At 45.3% G+C, this 22,180-nt stretch overlaps 1 protein-coding gene across 2 annotated transcripts; it reads left to right on the forward strand.

The window, feature by feature from the left end:
- Positions 1-146: 146 nt before the first annotated feature.
- Positions 147-20,047, forward strand: BBS1 (Bardet-Biedl syndrome 1). 2 transcript variants are annotated; one of them, XM_070950494.1, is made up of 18 exons: positions 147-191; positions 883-959; positions 1,700-1,734; positions 2,053-2,325; positions 3,357-3,403; positions 4,185-4,223; positions 4,543-4,615; positions 5,837-5,968; positions 7,043-7,149; positions 8,854-8,974; positions 10,014-10,172; positions 11,820-11,889; positions 13,611-13,769; positions 14,664-14,797; positions 16,767-16,901; positions 17,574-17,660; positions 19,688-19,776; positions 19,809-20,047. In XM_070950494.1, the coding sequence occupies exons 1-17, from the start codon at positions 154-156 to the stop codon at positions 19,772-19,774; spliced, it is 1,773 nt and encodes a 590-aa protein (XP_070806595.1). In that variant the 5' UTR covers positions 147-153; the 3' UTR covers positions 19,775-19,776; positions 19,809-20,047. The 2 variants fall into 2 exon arrangements, with proteins under 2 accessions (XP_070806595.1, XP_070806594.1); XM_070950493.1 differs by having other exon boundaries at positions 19,688-20,047.
- The last annotated feature ends 2,133 nt before the right edge of the window (positions 20,048-22,180 follow it).

Below are 22,180 nucleotides of genomic sequence, written 5' to 3' on the forward strand. Positions count from 1 at the left end.
CATTTTCGCGATGCGCCCATTGCGCGCCGTGGGGGTTTCCCATAGCAACGGGCTTTCGCAGGCGGGGACTCCTTTTCGCGTTGCACCCATTGCCCGTCGTGGGGTTTCCATGGCAACGGGCTTCGCGGCCTAGCAGGGAAGGTTTCCAGGGCCATGGCGATGGCTGCGTCTTCTGGAGGCGCCGGCGACGGGTAAACAAACGCCCGGGAAACAACGGCATCCAATCAGGGATTATAGCGAGCACAGCCCTTCAGGGCAGAAAAATGTTGTGAGGGGGATGAGAAAAGGAACCAATTCTCACTCATTTTCCTCCTTCTGGGTCCGCTTTTAGGGGCTGGGGATTCCATTTGTATGGAAAGGAGGCTCCTTGAGAATTTAGCTCTGCATTAAAACTACCATCGTATTTCTCAACCTTGGCAACTTGAAGATGGGTGGACTACAACTCCCAGAATTCCCAGCCAGCCTGCTTGAAGATGGGTGGATTACAACTCCCATAATTCCCAGACAGCATGTATTAAAATGGGTGGATTACAACTCCCATAATTCCCAGCCAGCATGTTTTAAGATGTGTGGACTACAACTCCCAGAATTCCCCAGCCAGCTTGCTTTAATATGGGTGGACTACAACTCCCAGAATCCCCCAGCCAGCATGCTTGAAGATGGGTAGACTACAACCAGCATGTTTTAAGATGCGTGGACTTCCTTTCCCAGAATCCCCCAGCCAGCAATTGAAGTCTTCCTATCTTAAAGCATGCTGGCTGGGGGATTCTGGGAAAGGAAGTCCACCTGTCGTCAAGCTACCAAGGTTGTGAAACACTGATCTGCCATGTTAAAATATAACTTTTTTTGCTTTTCATTTTTTTTTTCTGTGGTTGCCAGCAGTGTTCGCACCAGTTCCAAATGGCTGGATGCCTACTACGATCCAGTTGCCAATTTGCACACCTTTTCCTCGTGTGTCAGTAAGTTTGAGATCCTTTTTCCCCCTGTTCTTTCCAATTTTTGGGGAGGGGTGGAGTGGACTCTAGAAGTCATGGTGGGTGCTCCAACATTGGAGGTTTTCAAGAAGAGACTCGACTATCCAGAATGGCTTGAATAAGGGGTTGGACTAAATGACCTCCGTGGTCCCTTCCATCCACATTCTATGTGTCTAAACTGGCAGTGCAAGCTATTTTTAGTGTCGTGGTGGTCCTGGCTTAGAAATCAGGAAACAGCGAGTTTTAAAACTCATCCTGCCTTAGGCATGAAAGCCAGCTGGGTGTCTTTGGGCCAGTCTCTGTCTCATAGCCCAATCAACCTCACAGGGTTGTTGTGGGAAAATAGGAAAATGAAAGAGTATTAAACATGCTTGCTGCCCTGAGTTTTAAATATACATAAAAGGCGGGATAATAAAATGGAATGGAATGGAACGTAGAATAGAATGGGAAACAGAATAGAACAGAAAATAATAGACCTGAATGGAAAAGAAAGCAAAAAGAAAAGAGAGAGTGATAAGAACCCCACACTCATTTGTGCTGATGATGTTACCTACTTGGATAATAAAACGTCTGCAAGGAAAGAACTAACTTCAGAGGGCACCAGAGACTTTGCAGTTCAACTTTCAGCTCTAGAACATATTCCAGGATTCCCTCTGTCTGCTCTTGGTAGGCTTTGATAAGCTTATATACAATTGTCCTCTCATTGACTGTTAATTTTCTTCTAGCTCTGGCTGACCTGCATGGGGATGGAGACCACAAGGTAAAAGAAAATATCCCTATCGTAGATAGAAAATCCCTAGCCAACGTTTCCCATTTCCATCCAGGATATAAATCCACAACCCCTTTTTAGCACTTAGTGGGCGCTAAACAAACGATTGGAAATCAAAGATGACCTGAATATATAGTATATTTTTTTCAGTCTGTTGTAATTTTGAACAGTCGCTAAGCAACTCGTCATAAGTGGAGGACAATTTGTATCCACCTTGGTGATGATTTAAAGAAGCCAATCATGTTATATTTGTTCTCTCTCTCTCTCTCTCTCTCTCTCTCTCTCTCTCTCTCTCTCTCTCTGCTGCAGTTAGTGGTGGGCAATTTTGGCTCGACGGGCCACGAGATGAAGTTGAAGGTCTACCAGGGTACTACTGTCTTGAGTGAAAACACCCTGCCGGATTTACCCACGAGCGTGGTTTCCTTTCTGATGGAGCTACACGAGCCACGCATGCCAGCCCTGGCTGTGGCTTCTGGGCCGTACATCTACGTCTACAAGAACCTGCGTCCCTACTTCAAGTTTACTCTGCCGCCGATGGAGCCCAACCCGATGGAGAAAGTGGTCTGGGATCAGGCAAAGGAGGTGAGGGGAGAGAGAGAGAGAAAAAAACCCCCAGGTTTTAAATGAACGCATTTGAGTGGCACAAAGATGCCAAGTTTTGAATCTTATGGTCCTGCTCTTTTGGGAGGGGTGGGGGTGTCTTTTTTCTTCTTCTTAAAAGAGTCTGTTGATGACAGCTTGAATGAGCCAGCTTGATTTAGTAGTGGTTAAGGCACCAGGCTAAAAACAAGGAGACAGTGAGTTCTAGTCCTGCCTTAGGCATGAAAGCCGGCTGGCTGACTTTGGGCCAGTTACCAGGGGATGGTGAGTTCTAGTCCTGCCTTAGGAATCAAAGCTGGCTGGGTGTCTTTGGGCCAGTCACCAGGAGACAGTGAGTTCTAGTCCTGCCTTAGGAATGAAAGCCAGCTAGGTGACTTTGGGCCAATCACCAGGAGATGGTGAGTTCTAGTCCTGCCTTACAAATGAAAGCTGGCTGGGCCTATCACTCTTTGCCAACCCATCCCACCTCACAGGATTGCTGTTGTGGGGAAAATAAGAGGAAGTAGGTGTGCTAGATATGTTCTCCACCTTGACTCCTTCCTCTTCCACCTCTTCCTCCACCTCCACCTCCTCCTCTTTTTTTGCATGTATGCTGAGTTCTTCTGCACCGGAGACAAATTCCTTGTGGGTGTAATCACAACTTGGCCAAATAAAATATCCGATTCAATTCAGGTTTTTTGTTTATCCCAAAAAAGAGACTTAAATAACCACCCCTCTTATAGCACTTATATTCCGCTTCAACAGTGCTTTTACAGCCCTCTCTAAGCGGTTTTACACAGTCAGCCTCTTGCCTCCAACAATCTGGGCCCTCATTTTACCCACCTTGGAAGGATGGAAGGCTGAGTCAAACCTTGAACCTGGTGAGATTCGAACTGCCAAATTGCAGGCAGACAGCAGAAGTAGCCTGCAGTACCGCACTCTAACCACTGCGCCACCGTGGCTCATTATAAGCATAATCCTGGGGGTTTCATTATGTGCCTTTTCTCTCTCTCTCTCTCTCTCTCTCCGCACAGGACAAGGTTGATCTTTTGTCAATGAAAGAGATGCTGGAAGCTATCAGGTAAGAGAATCTTGACCCCACACAAGGTGAATTGTCTGTTCTTCCGATCCATTTTTTGGTGGTTGGTGAGGGACGGGGTTGCAGAAATATAGACAGGAAATGGGCAGCGGATTGTTTAAAACAGTGTTTCTCAGCCTTTAGCAACTTTGAAGATATCTTCCATCACTTCAGACAAATGATTGTCCAGTCTCTTCTTAAAAACCTTTTCTGGGAGGTGGGGAGGGAGGGAGGGAGGAAGGAAGGAAAAAAGAGAAGGATGAAGAAGAAAGAGGAGGAGGAAAAGAGAAGGAGAAAAAGGGGAGGGAGGGAGGAAAGGAAGGAAGGATGAAGAAGAAAGGAGAAAAAGAAAAAGGGAGGGAGGGAAGGAAGGAAGGAAGGAAAAAAGAAGGAAGGATGAAGAAGAAAGGAGGAGGAAAAGAGAAGGAGAAAAAGAGGGAGGGAGGAAGGAAAGGAAGAAAGGAAGGAAAAAAGAGAAGGAAGAATGAAGAAAGAGGAGGAGGAAAAGAAGGAGAAAAAGAGAGAGGGAGGGAGGAACGAAGGAATAACAGAGTCGGAAGGGACCTTGGAGGCCTTCTAGTCCCACCCCCTGCCCAGGCAGGAAACCCTGTCCCATTTCGGAAAAAATGGTTGTCCAGTCTCTTCTTAAAAATGTCCAATGTTGGAGCATCCACAACTTCTAGAGGCGTCCAGGTTCAGCTTGAATTTGAGTGGTGAAGTCCTCTTGGCTCTTCGCTGTATCCGTAGCTCATTCTAACAGATGTCTTCTCTTCTTCCTTCCCAGAGAAAATGCCGAAATGCCCCTCTCGGTGCAGTCTTTGAGGTGAGCGTCTCACATTGGAGGTGTTGGCTTGCGTGGAACATCACACCAGTTGTGGGAAATGTGCTCTCTTTTTTGGGGGGGTGGTACTTCTTGACCTGGGAATCTATATCGGAAGTCCTCGACTTTCAACCAGGATTTAGCCCCAAAAGTCTGTCGCTGAGCAAGACCATTGTCGAAGGAATGCCGCCCCGTTTTACCCCCTTCCTGGCCACCGTTGTTAAGTGAATTGCACTGTCGTAGCTTTGAGTGGTCACTAAACGGGCTGTTGTAAGTCGAGGACTGCCTCTGTTTCTCTCACCGCCTTTTCTCTTCTCCATAGGTTCCTGACCCTCGACCTCCCTGAGATGGAGCCCTTTGTGAACCAGCATAAATTCCTGCCCATCAAACGTCAGGTCCGTACTCTTGAATCTAACAGCGGAGTTGGTTTAGTGACCATTCAAAGTTACGACGGCATTTTTTATTGGGGATTGTACCTGAAATATACAATGGAGAATTGAGATATTTGATTGTGAATGTATTAACAGCGGCTAGAATTGTGTTTGCTAAAAATGGGAAAAATGAGAAAATGCCAACGCAAGAGGAAGTTATAAAGAAAATAATGGAATGTGCAGAAATGAGTAAATTGACATTTGAAATTAGAGAACAAAAAGATAAACAATACTACAAGATATGGGACCTATTTTATCAGTGGTTAGATAAAAAGACATGGAAATGAAATAAGGCAGAGATTTTCTAATGCAAGGAATGTAGAATTATATTCAAATATAATATAAAGATGTATTATTATTGGAATGATTTAAGAGGATGAAATGAATGGCATAATACAAATTAACTCAAATTTTAGACTCTTTTGTATGAAACGAAGGAAGAAACAGCCATGGTTAAACATATGATTAATGAGGATAATAATACACGGATATATATGAATAGGGTGAAGATGCACAAAGGGCTTGTAACCAACCGACACACTGTTTGTATTTGTAATTGAAGACGGTTTTTTATTTTATTTTTTTTATATATTTGTTTAAAAATAAATTAAAAAAAAAACAACCCAGAAAGTTACGACGGCACTGAAAAAAATACAGAGTATTTTCGAAGTTGGTTGGATAATAAGAGGTAGAAATTAGGAACGGAAAAGTATTGTTATATAAGCAAAATGATCCAGACATATGTATATAATGTGAAAATGGTAAAAAAGAAATAATTATTTTTTTAAAAAGCTGATTTACGACCGTTTTTCATAGTTACAACCTTTGCAGCATCCCCCTGATCGCGGGATCAAAATTCAGACGCTTGGCAAGCGACTCATATTTACGACGGTAGTGGCGTGCTTGGGTCACACGTTCCCCTTTTGTGGCCTTCCGATGAGCGAAGTCAACGGGGAAGCCAGCTTCTCTTAGCCAACTTCATTACTCATTTAACAAGCGTGATGATTCACTTAACACCTGTGGCAAGGAAGGCCGTAAAATGGGGCAAGACTCAGTTAGCAAATATCTTGCTTAACGATGGAAATGTGGTCGTAAGTCGAGGACTACCTCTAATTCAGTTGGCTGGTTAATGGAATAAAATGCCTTCTTTATTTTTCTGGGCTACTGTGGGTTTTTTTTTTTCAGACGGTGATCACCTGTATGGCCACTCTGAAGAAGAACCGGGTGGAGGAGGACGCGATCAGCTGCTTGGTGGTCGGGACGGAGAACATGGAAATCCTGATCCTGGACCCCGAAGCCTTCACCATCTTATCAAAAGTGAGGCTCTACACCTGAATTTTGCATACCGTGTGTACCCCCTTTGCGATATGGTATGCCCTCCTTCCTCCTGTCAAATATATTGGCAAAAATAATAACCCAACCCAGAATTCCCTAGTCACCATATTTTAAGGTGGGTGAATTTCAACTCCCAGAATCCCCCAGCCAGCATGCTTTAAGAGGGGTGGACTTCCACTTCCAGAATTCCCCAGCCACTATGCTTTAAGATGTCTGGATTTCAAGTCCCAGAATCCCCCAGCCAGCATGTTTTTAAGATATCTGGATTTCAACTCCCAGAATTCCCCAGCCAGCATGTTTTAAGATATCTGGATTTCAACTCCCAGAATTCCCTAGCCAGCATGCTTTAAGAGGGGTGGACTTCCACTTCCAGAATCCCCCAGCCAGTATGCTTTAAGATATCTGGATTTCAACTCCCAGAATTCCCCAGCCAGCATGCTTTAAGATATCTGGATTTCAACTCCCAGAATTCCCTAGTCACCATATTTTCCACTTCCAGACGTTTTCAGAACGTCTCAGAATTCAGTTCCCAGAATTCCCCAGCCAGCATGTTTTTAAGATATCTCGATTTCAACTCCCAGAATTCCCTCGTCAGCATCCTTCAAGGTGTGTGGACTTCGATTCCCAGAATTCCTCAGCCAACATGCTTTAAAATGTCTGACTGGCGGGTGAATTCTGGGAGTTGGAAGCCCACCGGTCTTAAAGCTGCCAAGGTTGGCTTTCCCTATTCTATGAAGCATCCAAGACCCTTCCTTCCCCCTCATCTCCTCCACACAACCCACCTAACCTGTTTACACGACTAACCTACCTTTGGGGTCCCGACCATCTCTTGAATCCGATCTTGTATCAACCCAACAGGCCACGTTAGAAAAAAAAAAAAACCAACCCTGAATTAACACTAATCCGGTTTAACAAGCTATGGCGAAGGTAACTACGCCAAGCTAAAATTACCCGGTTGGATGTAGTGTGAGAATTCGGCTATCGTGTCCCGTCCTCCCTCCCAGGTTTCGCAGGCAGAAGTCCAACCAAACCCAGGGCTCTCTTTTCCCCTTGTAGGTGGCCATACCAAGTGTGCCCGCCTTTCTGGACATCGCAGGCCAGTTTGACGTGGAATACTATCTCACCGTGGCATGTCGGAATGGTAGCATTTACATCCTTCGCAGGTATGTGATCCCACCAGCGGCAAAGGACCTGCTCCGGAGCAGACGGTAGATGAAGTACATTCAAGCCACGGACATCAGCCACTTCCCAGAGCATCCCATAATAAACACGATATTTTAGAAAAGCCGTAATTGGTGTAAGATGGCCGTATTATGAGAGATTGTGGCACAGTGGGAAAAGAATGGAAGGGAAAGCAGACAATAAATCAAGAGTTTCACGACCTTGGCAGCTTGAAGATGGGTGGACTTCAACTCCCAGAACACCCTAGCCAGCCATGGAATTCTGGGAGTTGAAGTCCACCAGTCTTAAAGCATGCTGGCTGGGGAATTCTGAGAGTTGAAGTTCACACATCAAAGCATGCTGCTGGAGAATTCTGGGAGTTGAAGTCCAGACATCTTTTAAAGTGTGTTGGCTAGGGAATTATGGGAATTGATGTCCAGATATCTTAAAACATACTGGTTGGGGAATTCTGGGAATCGAAGTCCACCTATTTAAAGCATGCTGACTAGGGAATTCTGGGAGTCAAAGTCCACCTATTTAAAGCATGCTGACTAGGGAATTCTGGGAGTCAAAGTCCACCTATTTAAAGCATGCTGACTAGGGAATTCTGGGAGTCAAAGTCCACCTATTTAAAGCATGCTGACTAGGGAATTCTGGGAGTCAAAGTCCACCTATTTAAAGCATGCTGACTAGGGAATTCTGGGAGCTGAATTCCACCCATCTTAAAGCATGCTGGCTGGGGGATTCTGGGAATCGAAGTCCACCTATTTAAAGCATGCTGGCTAGGGAGTTCTGGGAATTGAAATCCACCTATTTAAAGCATGCTGGCTAGGGAATTCTGGGAGCTGAATTCCACCCATCTTAAAGCATGCTGGCTGGGGGATTCTGGGAATCGAAGTCCACCTATTTAAAGCATGCTGGCTAGGGAGTTCTGGGAATTGAAATCCACCTATTTAAAGCATGCTGACTAGGGAATTCTGGGAGCTGAATTCCACCCATCTTAAAGCATGCTGGCTGGGGGATTCTGGGAATCGAAGTCCACCTATTTAAAGCATGCTGGCTAGGGAGTTCTGGGAATTGAAATCCACCTATTTAAAGCATGCTGGCTAGGGAATTCTGGGAGCTGAATTCCACCCATCTTAAAGCATGCTGGCTGGGGGATTCTGGGAATCGAAGTCCACCTATTTAAAGCATGCTGGCTAGGGAGTTCTGGGAATTGAAATCCACCTATTTAAAGCATGCTGGCTAGGGAATTCTGGGAGCTGAATTCCACCCATCTTAAAGCATGCTGGCTGGGGGATTCTGGGAATCGAAGTCCACCTATTTAAAGCATGCTGGCTAGGGAGTTCTGGGAATTGAAATCCACCTATTTAAAGCATGCTGACTAGGGAATTCTGGGAGCTGAATTCCACCCATCTTAAAGCATGCTGGCTGGGGGATTCTGGGAATCGAAGTCCACCTATTTAAAGCATGCTGGCTAGGGAGTTCTGGGAATTGAAATCCACCTATTTAAAGCATGCTGGCTAGGGAATTCTGGGAGCTGAATTCCACCCATCTTTAAAGTTGCCAAGTTTGAGAAACTTTGGCTTGTAGCCTCCTTGTTGATTGATAAGAGGCACTTAGATTTTTGCATTTTCTGACCCATTGTAACCATGTCCCCCTGCTCCATCCGTGAATTTTTTCCCCTGTTTTATTTTTCCACACAGGGACTCCAAGCGGCCCAAATACTGCATCGAACTGAGCTCCCAGGCCGTGGGTTTGGTTCGAGTCCAGAAGAATATCATGGTGGCTTGCTCAGATGAGACGCTGCGAGGCTACAACCAGAAGGTTAGGGGTAGCGACTTGTGCCCGTGGGCAAAATTGTTGCTGCGAGGGTGGTTGCGCAGAGCTTAGCGGCTCTCTTAATCCGGGGCACCGTGTGAAAAGCAAACCACATTTGCCATCAGAACATAGCTGGGGTTCATAGCAGCTAGATTCGCTTTTAATTTTATTTTTATTCAAAAAAAATTAAAATACAAACTTTAAATTTAAACAAAATGCCCACAAAGACCAAACGAAGAGACGGGTAACCCCTACAGCAGAGGATCACTAGTATTGACAGTACGGATTGTATCTGAGGCAGTAGATGGTGTACTATCACATGGTCTATCTATATTTGTATAATATACTCCCCTTCTATGTGTATTTTAATTTGGTCTCTGACCGCAATAAAAAGCTTGCTTATTTACAAACGAAGCATTAAAAAGGAGATCTATACATATGCAAAAACATACACTGTGCTCCCTAGTTCAGGGGTCGGCAACCTTAAACACTCAAAGAGCCATTCAAACCCGTTTCCCACAGAAAAGAAAACACCGGGAGCCACAAAAACCCTTCCCGTGCCTGACTATTGCTCGAGTGGCCACAAAACTAGCATATGTAGTTGGATTAAATGTTCTGTTTTCTTCTGAAACTTTTCTTTTCTTGGATTTATCCATGGTTGAAAAGCTCAATAAATCACGTGCCGGCAGGTGTCGCACATTGATGGTTGTGACACGTATTTAAAGTAAAATGGAGTCCGGTCGTGTGGTGGGTGATTCAATTTACGAACACAACTCATTTAACCTACGTCTCGCTTCACAGTGACAGAAATCCATGCTCCATTGTGGTGGTGAAGTCCTAAGACTTCCCTCTATATTCTTCTGCAATGCCTTTGAACAATCCTGAAGGGGGCAGTGTTGCTCTGCCCAAACTCCTCCAGGAAGCGAAGGAATACAGAGGAGCGCAGTTTACAAGGGACCTTGGAGGTCATCTAGTCCAACCCCCAGCTCAAGCAGGAGCCCCTGTGATTTTCTGACACACACACTCACACCTCTTCTTGTACCAGGGGAAGAAACTCTGGGCGGTGACATTGTCGGCGACCCCTATCACTTTGGGCCTCATGGATGAGAAATTGCAAAATTTCCAGGCTGTATTGGTGTCGCTGGCCAACAGGGAAATTCATGTTTATCGGGATAAGAACCTCGTCAACGTCATCCAGGTGCCGGTAAGATTCCAAGCTTCGGAAATATTTGTGGGCATCCTATCAAGTTTATGCCAACCCACTTCCTTTGCAGCTGCCTAGACTTCCACCTCGTTGCTCATTTTGCGAATTAATATTACAGGGGGTCCGAAACAGGCCTTAAATCTATATACTTCTACTCATCTACAGGGGATGAGGTAGCTCAGCGGCTAAGACACAGCTTGTCGATCAGAAAGGTCGGCAGTTCAGCGGTTCGAATCCCTAGTGCCGCGTAATGGGGGTGAGCTCCCGTGACTTGTCCCAGCTTCTGCCAACCTAGCAGTTCGAAAGCACGTAAAAAAATTGCAAGTAGAAAAACAGGGACCACCTTTGGTGGGAAGGGAACAGCGTTCCGTGCGCCTTTGGCGTTTAGTCATGCCGGCCACATGACCACGGAGACGTCTTCGGACAGCGCTGGCTCTTCGGCTTTGAAACGGAGATGAGCACCACCCCCTAGAGTCGGGAACAATTAGCACATATGTGCGAGGGGAACCTTTACCCTGTTTCCTCAAAAATAAGACCTCCCCTGATAATAAGCCCAATCGGGCTTTTGAGCGCATGTGCTAAAATAAGCCTCCTCCCCCCCAAAAATAAGCCCTCCCTGAAAATATTTAAACACAGAGCTGGAAATCAGGTAAGACGGCAAGAGGAGCCCCATCTTGCTCCATGCTCCCCCAAAATAATAAGACCTCCCCGAAAATAAGACCCAACCGGAAAATAAACCCTAGCATGCTTTTTCAGGATGCTCGTAATATAAGCCCTACCCCAAAAATAAGCCCCAGTTAAGATTGTCAGCCAGATGGATGCATTTAATACCGTATTTCCCCCAAAATAAGACCTAACCGGAAAATAAGCCTTAATGTGTCTTTTGGAGCAAAAAATTAATATAAGACCCGGTCTTATTTTCAGGGAAACACAGTAAATCCAATCCCTTAGAGGCCGTTTGAAGCTGCAACAGATGCATAACACCCGAACTCCCAGCCAAAAGGTACTTAAGGACTTGGTTTGGCAGCTGTGATGTGTGATCGCATGTTAGTTGCTTTGGCAACAGGCCCGCAACTGCATCTATTTGCAGCCTCCCAAGGTCATGTGACCACGATTTTTACAATAGCTTTGCTGAAAACCTGCGTTTACTTCTGGTTTTGGGTGGGGAAACTCAGGTAGTCCTCGACTTACAACAGTGGGTAATAACAACCGTGTGACTTAATTTTACCCATGGCAGTGATTCGCTTAACGACATCTGGCAAAGCCCACTTAACAAACTGTTCACTTAAGAGCAGAAATTTGGGGCTCAGTTGCGGTTATAAATCCTGGAATGGCTTTGGCTTAACAAGTGCCGATTCATTTAATGGCTGCAGCGATTTGCTTAATGACCACCACGAAAACAATAGGTTGCAAAATGGGGTCCGGCGTGCGATGTCCCGGTTTCATGACCATCGCAAGTGATGACTCTCACGGCAGGCTCCATGAGGGTCGTAAGTCGAGGACTACCGAGAAAGCCTCTTAAACATATGACGTCCCACTTCGGCTTGGAAGGATCCAGTGAAAATATGCAGCTCATCTCCCTCTCGGGGTTTCCAATTTCACTCCTTCGTCACTGACCAGTTTTCCTTGTTTCCTGATTCTTGGCAGGACGTCGTCACCAGCATCGCTTTCGGCCACTACGGACGAGAGGACAACACCCTCATCATGACAACCAAAGGTGTGAATGTAAACGAGCTAGGTTCGGGATCCGATCTGGGTCGGTCCACGGGACCGGAGGTTTTGTCTTCCGAGCTTTCGGACTCGTGCTGCAGCCCAGCCCCATGGAACTTCTCTCTGGCCAGAATGTGGGTGCTGTTGGCCAAACGCAGCCTCTCATTTTTTTCCCTGGCCTGGTGAAGCTGGCTGCTTAAGCCTTTTCGTCATTCACGGGAGCAGGACAGCTAGCCTTCCTTTAACAGATTTCTTTAATAGAGTTGGAAGGGACCTTGTAGGTCATCTAGTCCAACCCCTTACCCAAGCAGGAGACCCTACCCCATTTCTGACAAATGGCAGTCCAGTCTTTTCTTGGAAGCCTCCAGGGATGAAGCTCCCACAACTTTGAATGCAACTTCTGTTCCATGGGTTGATTGTTCTCACTGTCAGGAAATTCCTCCTTATTTCCAGGTTGAATCTCTCCTTGATTGGTTCCCATCCATCATTCCTTGTCTGGCCTTCGGGTGCTTTGGAAAATAGCTTGACCCCCTTCCTCCTCTCTGTGGCAGCCCCTCAAATATTGGAAGACAGCTATCATGTCTCCCCTGGTCCTTCGTTGTCAGGGCATTTATTAATCCCATGTTTGGCTCTGGGACTAATTACCCTGACAACTGGTAGCAGAGGATGGTTATGTAAGACATGTGTAACTTGATCAGGGAGACTTTCATGTGACGTATGCAGTGCTCTTTGCCTTAATTGGCCTGACACAGAATCCACCAGGGGGAGTGTCTTTGGCTCTGAGCAAGAAGACAATATGGCGCTTTTTGAAAAATTTAAGTTATCTCCCATATCTTGCTCAAGCATAGATATAGCCATTTTTTTCCTTTGTTCTCCTGCCAGCAAGGTCTGTCTTTGGACCGGCAGGAAAATTATTTTCAAAAATGTAACAATTAACTTTTCTTAGTTAGTGAGGTGTTTTATTTTCTTTATAACAAATAAATGAGTTTTATTAGAAACCTTCCTCGAGTTTCTTTTCAGATTATTGACAACTTGGATTAAGCCACGACCCATCTCCTCTAAACCAGGGTAATTAGTCCCAGAGCCAAACATGGGATTAATAAATGCCCTGACATTCTCTTCACTAGACTAGCCAGGCCCAGTTCCTGCAACCGTTCATCGTATGTTTTAGTCTTCAGGTCTTTGAGCATCTTAGATAGATTCAGACTGGAGGCTAAAACATAGAATGAACGGTTGCAGGAACTGGGCCTGGCTAGTCTAGGGAAGAGAAGGACCAGAGGAGACAGGAGAGCATCTTCCAATATTTGAGGGGCTGCCCCAGAGAGGAGGAAGGGGGTCCAGCTATTTTCCAAAGCAGGCCAGACAAGGAATAATGGATGGAAACTGAACAAGGAGAGATTCAACCTGGAAATGAGGAGGAATTTTCTGACAGTGAGAACAATCAACCCATAAAACAGAAGATGCCTTCAAAAGTTGTGAGAGCTTCATTCCTGGAAGCTTTCAAGAAGAGATTGGACAGCCATCTTTCAGAAATGGTGTAGGGTCTCCTGCTTAGGTTGGACTAGATGACCTACAAGGTCCCTTCTAACTCTGTTATTCTATGTTTTAGCCTCCAGTCCCCTCATCATCCTGGTTGCTCTTCTCTGCACCCTTTCTAAAGTCTCAAAATCAGTGTCCATGATGCCTTGAGTCTGCCCGTCCCACTTCCAACTTTTATATCTTCTCCAGGTGGGGGTCTTATCATCAAGATCTTGAAACGCACCAGCACTTTCCATAAGGGGGATGCCACGGCCGGTGTTCCTATTGCCCAGAGCACCAAACTCAACGTGCCCAAGAAAACAAAACTCTACGTGGACCAGACACTGCGGGAACGAGAATGTGGAGTGGGTAAGCAGAATCCAGGGTCCATCTCTCACTTTCTTGTCCAGGGAAAGTGCTCGATTAGAAACTGGGTGGTCCTGAATTCTAGTCCCACTTCAGGCACAAAAACCTGCTGGGTGACTAGGAGATTATGAGTTCTAATCCTGCCTTAGGCATGAAAGCCAGTTGGGTATTTTGAATCATTAGGAGACAGTGAGTTCTAGTCCTGCCTTAGGTATGAAGGTCAGTTGGCCTAACTTTGGGCCAATCACCAGGTGATGGTGAATTCTAGTCCTGCCTTACACATGGAAGCTGGCTAGGTGACTTAGGCCCAATCACCAGGAGATGGTGAGTTCTAGTCCCGCCTTACACATGGAAGCTGGCTGGGTGACTTTGGGCCAATCACCAGGTGATGGTGAGTTCTAGTCCCGCCTTACACATGGAAGCTGGCTGGATGACTTTGGGCCAATCACCAGGAGACATTGAATGGCACTGAAAAGAGTGACTTATGACCATTTTTCACACTTAACAACCGTTGCAGCAGCCCATGGCTCCAGGATCCAAATTCAGATATTTGGCAACTGACTCGTATTTGTGACCGTTTTCAGTGTCCCGGGGACACAACGATTCCCCTTCGGCGACCTTCTGACAAGCAAACTCCGTAAGGAAGCCGGATTCACTTAACAACCATGTTTCCTAACTGAACAACTGCAGTGATTCACTTAATAACGGTGGCAAGAAAGGTCGTAAAACGGGGCAAAGCTCACTTAACAAATGTCTCGCTTAGCTTAGCAACAGAAATTTGGGGCTCCGTTGTGGTCGTAAGTCGAGGACTACCTATCTAGTAAAGGGGGGGTTTAAAATAGAAGAGCTCCTTCGCTTGCCTTCCATTCATCCTCCTCTCTTCTTCCCTTTTCCCAGCCATGCACCAAGTCTTTCAGACAGACCTCAGCCGCATCCGTCTCACGGCGGCCCGTGCCTACGTCCGGGCGCTGGAGTGCAGCATGACCCCCATCTCAGAGTCCCTGCAGGAGCCACTCAAGCTGAACGCCGTGGTGAGGAAGCCATTCAGAGCAGTGGTGAAATTCAAAAAAATTTCTGTGGGCGTGGCTTGGTGGGAGTGGCTTGTGGTCATGTGACTGGGTGGGCGTGGCTGCACAACTGACACACACACACACAATGCAAAAGCAGCTGGACTTCACACAAAACGGCCCCTGCAACAAGCAGGAACTTCACAGGCAATCAAGCACAGCTGATTGTCTCACAGATGATCGATAGTAAAAAAATGTTAAAAAAAAAGTAAAAAAAAAGATTGTGCGGCAAAGCTGATTGTCGTACTTTTTAAACATTTTTTTTACTACCGGTTTGGGCGAACAGTAGCAATTATTCCTCGAGCCTCCGGGAGGGCGAAAACAGCCTCCCCTGGGCTCCAGAGACCCTCCAGAGACCGGAAACAGGCCCATTTCTGGACTTCTGGAACTTCTGAGAGGCCTGATTTTATTTATTTATTTATTTATTTTATTTATTAGATTTCTATACCGCCCTACTCCCGAAGGACTCAGGGCGGTGCACAGCCAAACAATAAAAACACATACAATACAAAATTTAAAAAATAGAATAAAATCAAATTAAATAATTTTGGCCCTGACAAATTTAAAACCCCAAACTTTTAAAACCAATTTAAAATTGAATATATAAATACTAAAAGATATTTAAAATTTTAAAAATCTTTTATAAAAGAGGGGGAAAATTAGGCCAGGCCGGCCTGGTGAAATAGTAAGGTCTTTAAGGCGCGGCGGAAGGTGCGCAGATCCGGGATCCTCCGTATCTCCGGGGGGAGCTCGTTCCAGATAGTAGGTGCCCCCACAGAGAAGGCTCTACCCCTGGGGGCCGTCAGTCGGCATTGTTTGGCTGACGGCACCCGGAGGAGCCCCTCTCTATGGGAGCGTACCGGCCGGGCGTCCCTCCCCAGGCTCCAGAGGCTTTCTTTGAGCCTCCTGGAGGGCGAAAATAGCCTCCCCCAGGCTCCGGAGGCCCTTCGGAGGCTGGAAACAGGCCCATTTCTGGACTTCCAGAAGGCCTGTTTTTCACCTTCCCCAGGCTCTGGGCAGGCCCTGCACTTACCTGGCATCCAAAACGGGCCACGTGGAGACTCCTGGGAGCTTCCTGGGTTCAAAAACAGGCCATGGGGGGGGGTAGGGACGTCTCACACACACACCCCCACGCTTCTCACATCGCTCATGACTCCTGATCCCTGCGAATGCTCGCGCGTCTCCCACATGCACCCCACCCCCCTGCGCATCTCAAAAATTGTGTTTGCTAAAAACTGGAAAAACGAGAAAATGCCAACGCAAGATGAAAGTTATTAAGAAAATTATGGAATGTGCTGAAATGAGCAAACGGACATTTGAAATTAGAGAACAAGAAGATAAAACAATATTATAAGAGATGGGATTTATTTTATCAATGGCTAGATAATAAAACATGGAAACGAAATGGGGATAACATAAGAGCAGTAGAAATATACAAAATATAATGCAAAGTTGTATGACTATAGTTGATCTAGGATGAAGGAATGCATGTTATAATATAAATATTTGAAAATAATTTTTGATGAAATGAGGGGAAAGCCATAGTTAAATAAACGATTAATGAGGATTATATTACAAAGATATTTATTAGACTGGTAATATGAGAAATTAGATAATTAGTAAGTAATGAATATGGTGAGGAAGCACAAAAGACTTGTAACCGACCGACACACTGTTTGCAATTGTATGGATGATGGATTTATGTTTTATGTTTTGTTTTAAAACATAAAACATTGGTTCGCCGTCATGGATTTAGGACAATTGAAAACATTTTCCCTCTCTCTCTCTGACCCTTCCAGAGTTGAAATGCAAATTATCTTTTGGGCTTAGGGCGGGTTTTTTGGGGTGTCTCTCCTTGCTCCAGGTCCTTTGTCCTTATTTAATGCGGCTTCTTCCTCCTCTTCTTCCTCCCCCTCCCCCTCCCCATCTCCAGGTGCAGGGCATGGGCCCCACTTTTAAACTGTGCCTTAATCTCCAGAACATGTCCGAGAATCGTGCGATAGCAAATCTTCTCATTTGTTTCATTTACGATGAAAACCATTATTCCGTCGAACGTCCGTTCTTCAAGGTAACACTGCACCCTTCTCTGGCTTCCCCCCCCCACCCCTCCCTTTGGCTTTCCTCGTTGGAACCGTCCAGGAAGTTTGCAAATGGCAAATCACGTGATACTGCAACCCAGGGGTGAAATGCTCCCGGTTCAGATCGGATCACCCGATCCGGTAGCGATGGCGGCGGGTGGTTTGGAGAACCGGTAGCAAAAATCCCTGCCCCCCCCATGCCCAGCTGAGCCACGCGATCATTAGAGGCTGTTTTTTTTTTTTTTTACTTTTAAAAGCATTTTAAAGGTTGACTCAGCCTTTCATCCTTCCGAGGTAGGTAAAATGAGGACCCGGATTGTGGGGGCAATAAGATGACTTTGTATAAAAAAAAGAACACCGCTTGGGGGGGGCCGAAAGCCCTACTAAGCAGGTATATACAAAAGTAGGAAGGCTATTGCTTAACGCATTGTAAGCCGCCCTGAGTCTCCAGAGAAGGGCGGCATATATAAATCGAAATAATGAATAAATAAATGAATAAATAAATAAATACATTTTTTCTACAACCTCTTTGGCCGAAAAAATGCTTTTGAAAGTAAAAAAAAAAAAAAAAGCCTCTGATGATCAAACAAACAAATGTTTGTTAAATCGAGGATTATCTGTATTTATTTCTCTTTTTTTTTTTTTTTCAACTTTCTCTTCAGGCTCCGATGTTGATCCCAGGACTGAATTATCCTTTATCCACTTTTGTTGAGTGTCTCAGTGACCAAGCGATCTCGGATGTTATCAAGGTCGGTGGCCTTAAATTGGTTTTTCCCACCTGTTCAAGCCCCCAATCCTTCCCTTTAAAGAAAAGAAAGTTTAATGAAAAGAAGGACTTGGGGTGACATGATAGCAGAGTTCCAATATTTACAATTACTGCAAGTTCAAATCTCACCAGGCTCAAGGTTGACTCAGCCTTCCATCCTTCCGAGGTAGGTAAAATGAGGACCCGGATTGTGGGGGGCAATAAGCTGACTTTGTATAAAAAAAGAACACCGCTTAGGGGGGGCCGAAAGCCCTACTAAGCAGGTATATACAAAAGTATGAAGGCTATTGCTTAACGCATGGTAAGACGCCCTGAGTCTCCGGAGAAGGGCGGCATATAAATCGAACCAATAAATAAACAATAAATAAATATTCTCCCAAGCACCAGAAGGCAAGACAAGAAACTAATGGATGGAAACTAATCAAAGAGAGAAGCAACTTGGAACTAAGGAGAGACTTCCTGACTGTGAGAACAATCAATCAGTGGAACAGAAGTTTTGGGCACTCCAACACTGGAGTTTTTTAAGAAGAAATTCGACAGCCATTTATTTGAAATGGTTGCAAAAGGCGATCACGTGACCTTGGGGGACACCCTGGAGGATTGAACTGCTGGCAGTTGGCAGAGTTAGCCTGCGATACTGCATTCTAACCATTGCACCACCACCACATTAACCCACCAAGCCCCCTCCCCCCCCATTCTTTATTTAGCTGTTGGGAGAAATCTGGTTTAGAATAGAATAGAAAAACTGAAGCGTTGGAAGGAAGGAAGGAAGGAAGGAAGGAAGGAAGGAAGGAAGGAAGGAAGGAAGGAATGAATCACAGAGTTGGAAGGGACCTTGGAGGTCATCTAGTCCAACCTCCTCCTTAGGCAGGAAACCCTACACCATTTCAGACAAATGGTTATCCAACCTCTTCTTAAAAACTTCCAGTGTTGGAGCATTCACAACTTCTGGAGGCAAGTTGTTCCACTGGTTAATTGTTCTCACTGTCAGGAAATTCCTCCGTTCTAAGTTGCTTCTCTCCTTGATTATTTATTTATTTATTTATTTATTTATTTATTTATTTATTTATTTATTTATTTATTTATTTATTTGTATACCGCCCTTCTCCCTAAGGAATCAGGGCGATGTACAGCCACATAAAAACATAGACTACAAATATTAAAATACCATTAAAAGATATATATAAATTTGGCCCCATAATTAAAAACAGTAACAAACCAATTAAAACATTTAAAAAGTGTTAGGCTAGCCCGGCTTGCTGGAAAAAGAAAGTTTTAAGGGCACGGCGGAAGGCACCGATTAGTTAAACCGATTAGTTTCCACCCGTTGCTTCTTGTCCTGCCCTCAGGGGCTTTGGAGAATAGCTTGACTCCCTCTTCTTTGGGGCAGCCCCTGAGATACTGGAAGACTGCTGTCATGTCTCCCCTAGTCCTTCTCTTCATTAAACTAGCCATGCCCAGTTCCTGCAACCGTTCTTCCTATGTTTTAGCCTCCAGTCCCCTAATCCTCTTAGTTGGCTCTTCTCTGCACTCTTTCCAGAGTCTCCGCATCTTTTTGGGGGGGTTTGTTTATCTCGGTACCCCCAATTCCTTCTGCAGGGGACCCCACCTGGCTTTCTGTGCTCCAAAAGGGAGCAATTCCATTCGCCCTCCTCTTCTTTATTTATTTATTTATTTATTGGTTCGATTTATATGCCGCCCTTCTCCGGAGACTCAGGGCAGCTTACAATGCGTTAAGCAATAGCCTTCATACTTTTGTATATACCTGCTTAGTAGGGCTTTCGCCCCCCCCCAAGCGGTGTTCTTTTTTTATACAAAGTCAGCTTATTGCCCCCACAATCCGGGTCCTCATTTTACCTACCTCGGAAGGATGGGAGGCTGAGTCAACCTTGAGTGTGGGGAGATTTGAACTTGCAGTCATTGCAGGCAGCTGGTGCTACTTAACAGCGCTTTAGTCTGCTGCGGCACCAAGGCTTTTTGTCTCCCCTTGACCTTCTTTTTCCCCTGCAGGTGTTTGTGCTCAAGGAAGGCATCAGCCAGCCGCTGCTCACAGCCCACATTAGCATGCCCGTGAGCGAAGGCTTGGCAGCTACATGAACCGCCTCCGAGGGGAGCTCTCCCGAGCTCTCATCCATCTCAGCGCAGTCTTTCTTGACCGTCTCAGCACAGCGACTGGGAACTGGGGGAGAGGAGTCCCAATGCCGGAAAAAGTAACCTCTGCTCAAATGTAGAAAGAAGATTCCCGTTGGCTGTTAAGGAGCAACAACCCACACGCAGGGAGACCAGGTTAGAATTAGCGACCGAACAGCAGTTAGAGGTTAGGAGGCCAGAACAGCTCAATAAATTATATTTATCCTGCCGACTAAAGAAAAGGAGCATTCCCTGTTTAACAGGAACAGAACAGAAAATAGAAAGTAGAGAAAGTAGAATGGAATGGAATGGAATGGAATGGAATGGAATGGAATGGAATGGAATGGAATGGAATGGAATGGAATGGAATGGAATAGAATAGAATAGAATAGAATGGAATGGAATAGAATAGAATAGAATAGAATAGAATAGAATAGAATAGAATAGAAAATATGGAATGGAATGGAATGGAATGGAATGGAATGGAATGGAATGGAATGGAATGGAATAGAAAATGGAATGGAATGAAATGGAATGGAATAGTAAATAGAATAGTAAATGGAATGGAATGGAATGGAAAATATGGAATGGAATGGAATGGAATGGAATGGAATAGAATAGAATAGAATAGAATAGAATAGAATAGAATAGAATAGAATAGAATAGAATAGAAAAAATGGAATGGAATAGAAAATGGAATGGAATGAAATGGAATGGAATAGTAAATAGAATAGAAAATGGAATGGAATGGAAAATATGGAATGGAATGGGATCGAATAGGGAATAGAATGTGGAATGGAATAGAATAGAAAATAAAATGGAATAGAATAGAATCGGATGGGCTTCAAAAATTTCTGCCCTGTTGCTGGGTCGGTGTGGCCTAGTTGGCCTCCTGTACCATCAGGGGAGGGGTTTGCCCTCCCCAGGCTCCAGAGGCTTTCCTCGAGCCTCTGGATGGGTGAAAATGGCCTCCCCAGGCTCCAGAGGCCCTCTGGAGGCCAGAAATGAACTTCCAGTAGGCCCGTTTTTTTGCCCTCCCTGAGCCTCCATGTGCGCTCTGCCCTTACCTCGCATCCAAACGGGCCACGTGGGGACTCTTGGGAGGGAAGGGGAGGGGTGGAGTGGGCAGGGCCAGCCAGGAGTGGGATTTGGGGGTTCTCCGAACTGCACAGAATTGTAGCTAGAGATTCTCTCGAACCCCTGCGAACCCCCAGCAGCCCACCCCCGAATAGAATTCTTTACTGGCCAAGTGTGATTGGACACACGAGGAATTTGTCTTTGGTGCATATGCTCTCAGTGTACCTAAAAAGAAAAAATAAAATATATTCGTCAAGAATCATTAGATACAACACTTAGTGATAGTCACAGGATACTAATAAGCAATCAAATCATACTAGGAAACAATAAAAACAATATAAATTGTAAAGATACAAGCAACATGGTTAAATAGCCATAAGTGGGAAGAGATTTTTTTTTTTTTGCCCCAACGGTCAAAGTGGAGTTTGCGCTTGTCAGGCTTCCCTCCTCGACTTTGCGTGTCGAAAGGCGGCTGGGAAGGTCCCAAACGGCTATTCACGTGACTCCAGGATGGTCATCCATCCATGCCAGTTGGCAAGCGGCCTGAATTTTGACCCTACGACCTTGGGGATGCTGCAGTGGTGGTATGCGCGAGGACCGGTCGTGACTCATGAGTCACTTTTTTTCAGTGCTCTTGAAACTTTTAAACCATCGCTAAACGAATGGATGTAAGTCGAGGATTATCTGTCTGTGGGATGTTCCCTTCTTCCCTCTGATTTCCTGAAAGCCAGGCTCTCTATTTCTCCTCTCTCTCTGTCTCTCTGTCACTCTGACTCTCTCTTTGTCTCTCTGTCTCTCTCTCTCTCACACACATAATCTGTCTCTCTCACTCTCTCTCACACACACACACACTATCTCTCTCTGTCTCTCTCACTCTCTCTCACACACACACATACATAATCTCTCTCTCTCTCTCACACATACACACTGTCTCTCTCTCTGTCTCTCTCACTCTGTCTCTGTCTGTCAGTCTCTCTATCACTGTTACTCTCTCTCATTCTCATTCTGTGACTCTCTCTCTTTCTGTCTCTCTCTCTCTTTCTGTCTCTCTCTGTCACTCTCTGTCACTCTCTCTCTGTCTCTCTCTCTGTCTCGCTGGCTCTTTCTCCCATCTGTCACTTAAAGCTTTCTTTTTTTCCTCCCTATTTTCTGAGCCTTCTTCTTCTTCTTCTTCTTCTTCTTCTTCTTCTTCTTCTTCTTCTTCTTCTTCTTCTTCTTCTTCTTCTTCTTCTTCTTTTTCTTCTTCTTCTTCTTCTTCTTCTTCTTCTTCTTCTTCTTCTTCTTCTTCTTCTTCTT

Source organism: Pituophis catenifer, unplaced genomic scaffold, assembly GCF_029215685.1.
Source record: "Pituophis catenifer annectens isolate HBS135680 unplaced genomic scaffold, rPitCat1.0.hap2 SCAF_10, whole genome shotgun sequence".
Lineage (NCBI taxonomy): Eukaryota > Metazoa > Chordata > Lepidosauria > Squamata > Colubridae > Pituophis > Pituophis catenifer.

Excerpts from the sequence above, each read along its gene's own strand:
- BBS1 (XM_070950493.1), top strand. The coding sequence starts at position 154 with ATGGCGATGGCTGCGTCTTCTGGAGGCGCCGGCGACGG. Across the intron at positions 960-1,699 it reads CACCTTTTCCTCGTGTGTCA|CTCTGGCTGACCTGCATGGG; the intron begins GTAAGTTTGAGA and ends ATTTTCTTCTAG. Across the intron at positions 4,224-4,542 it reads CTCTCGGTGCAGTCTTTGAG|GTTCCTGACCCTCGACCTCC; the intron begins GTGAGCGTCTCA and ends TCTTCTCCATAG.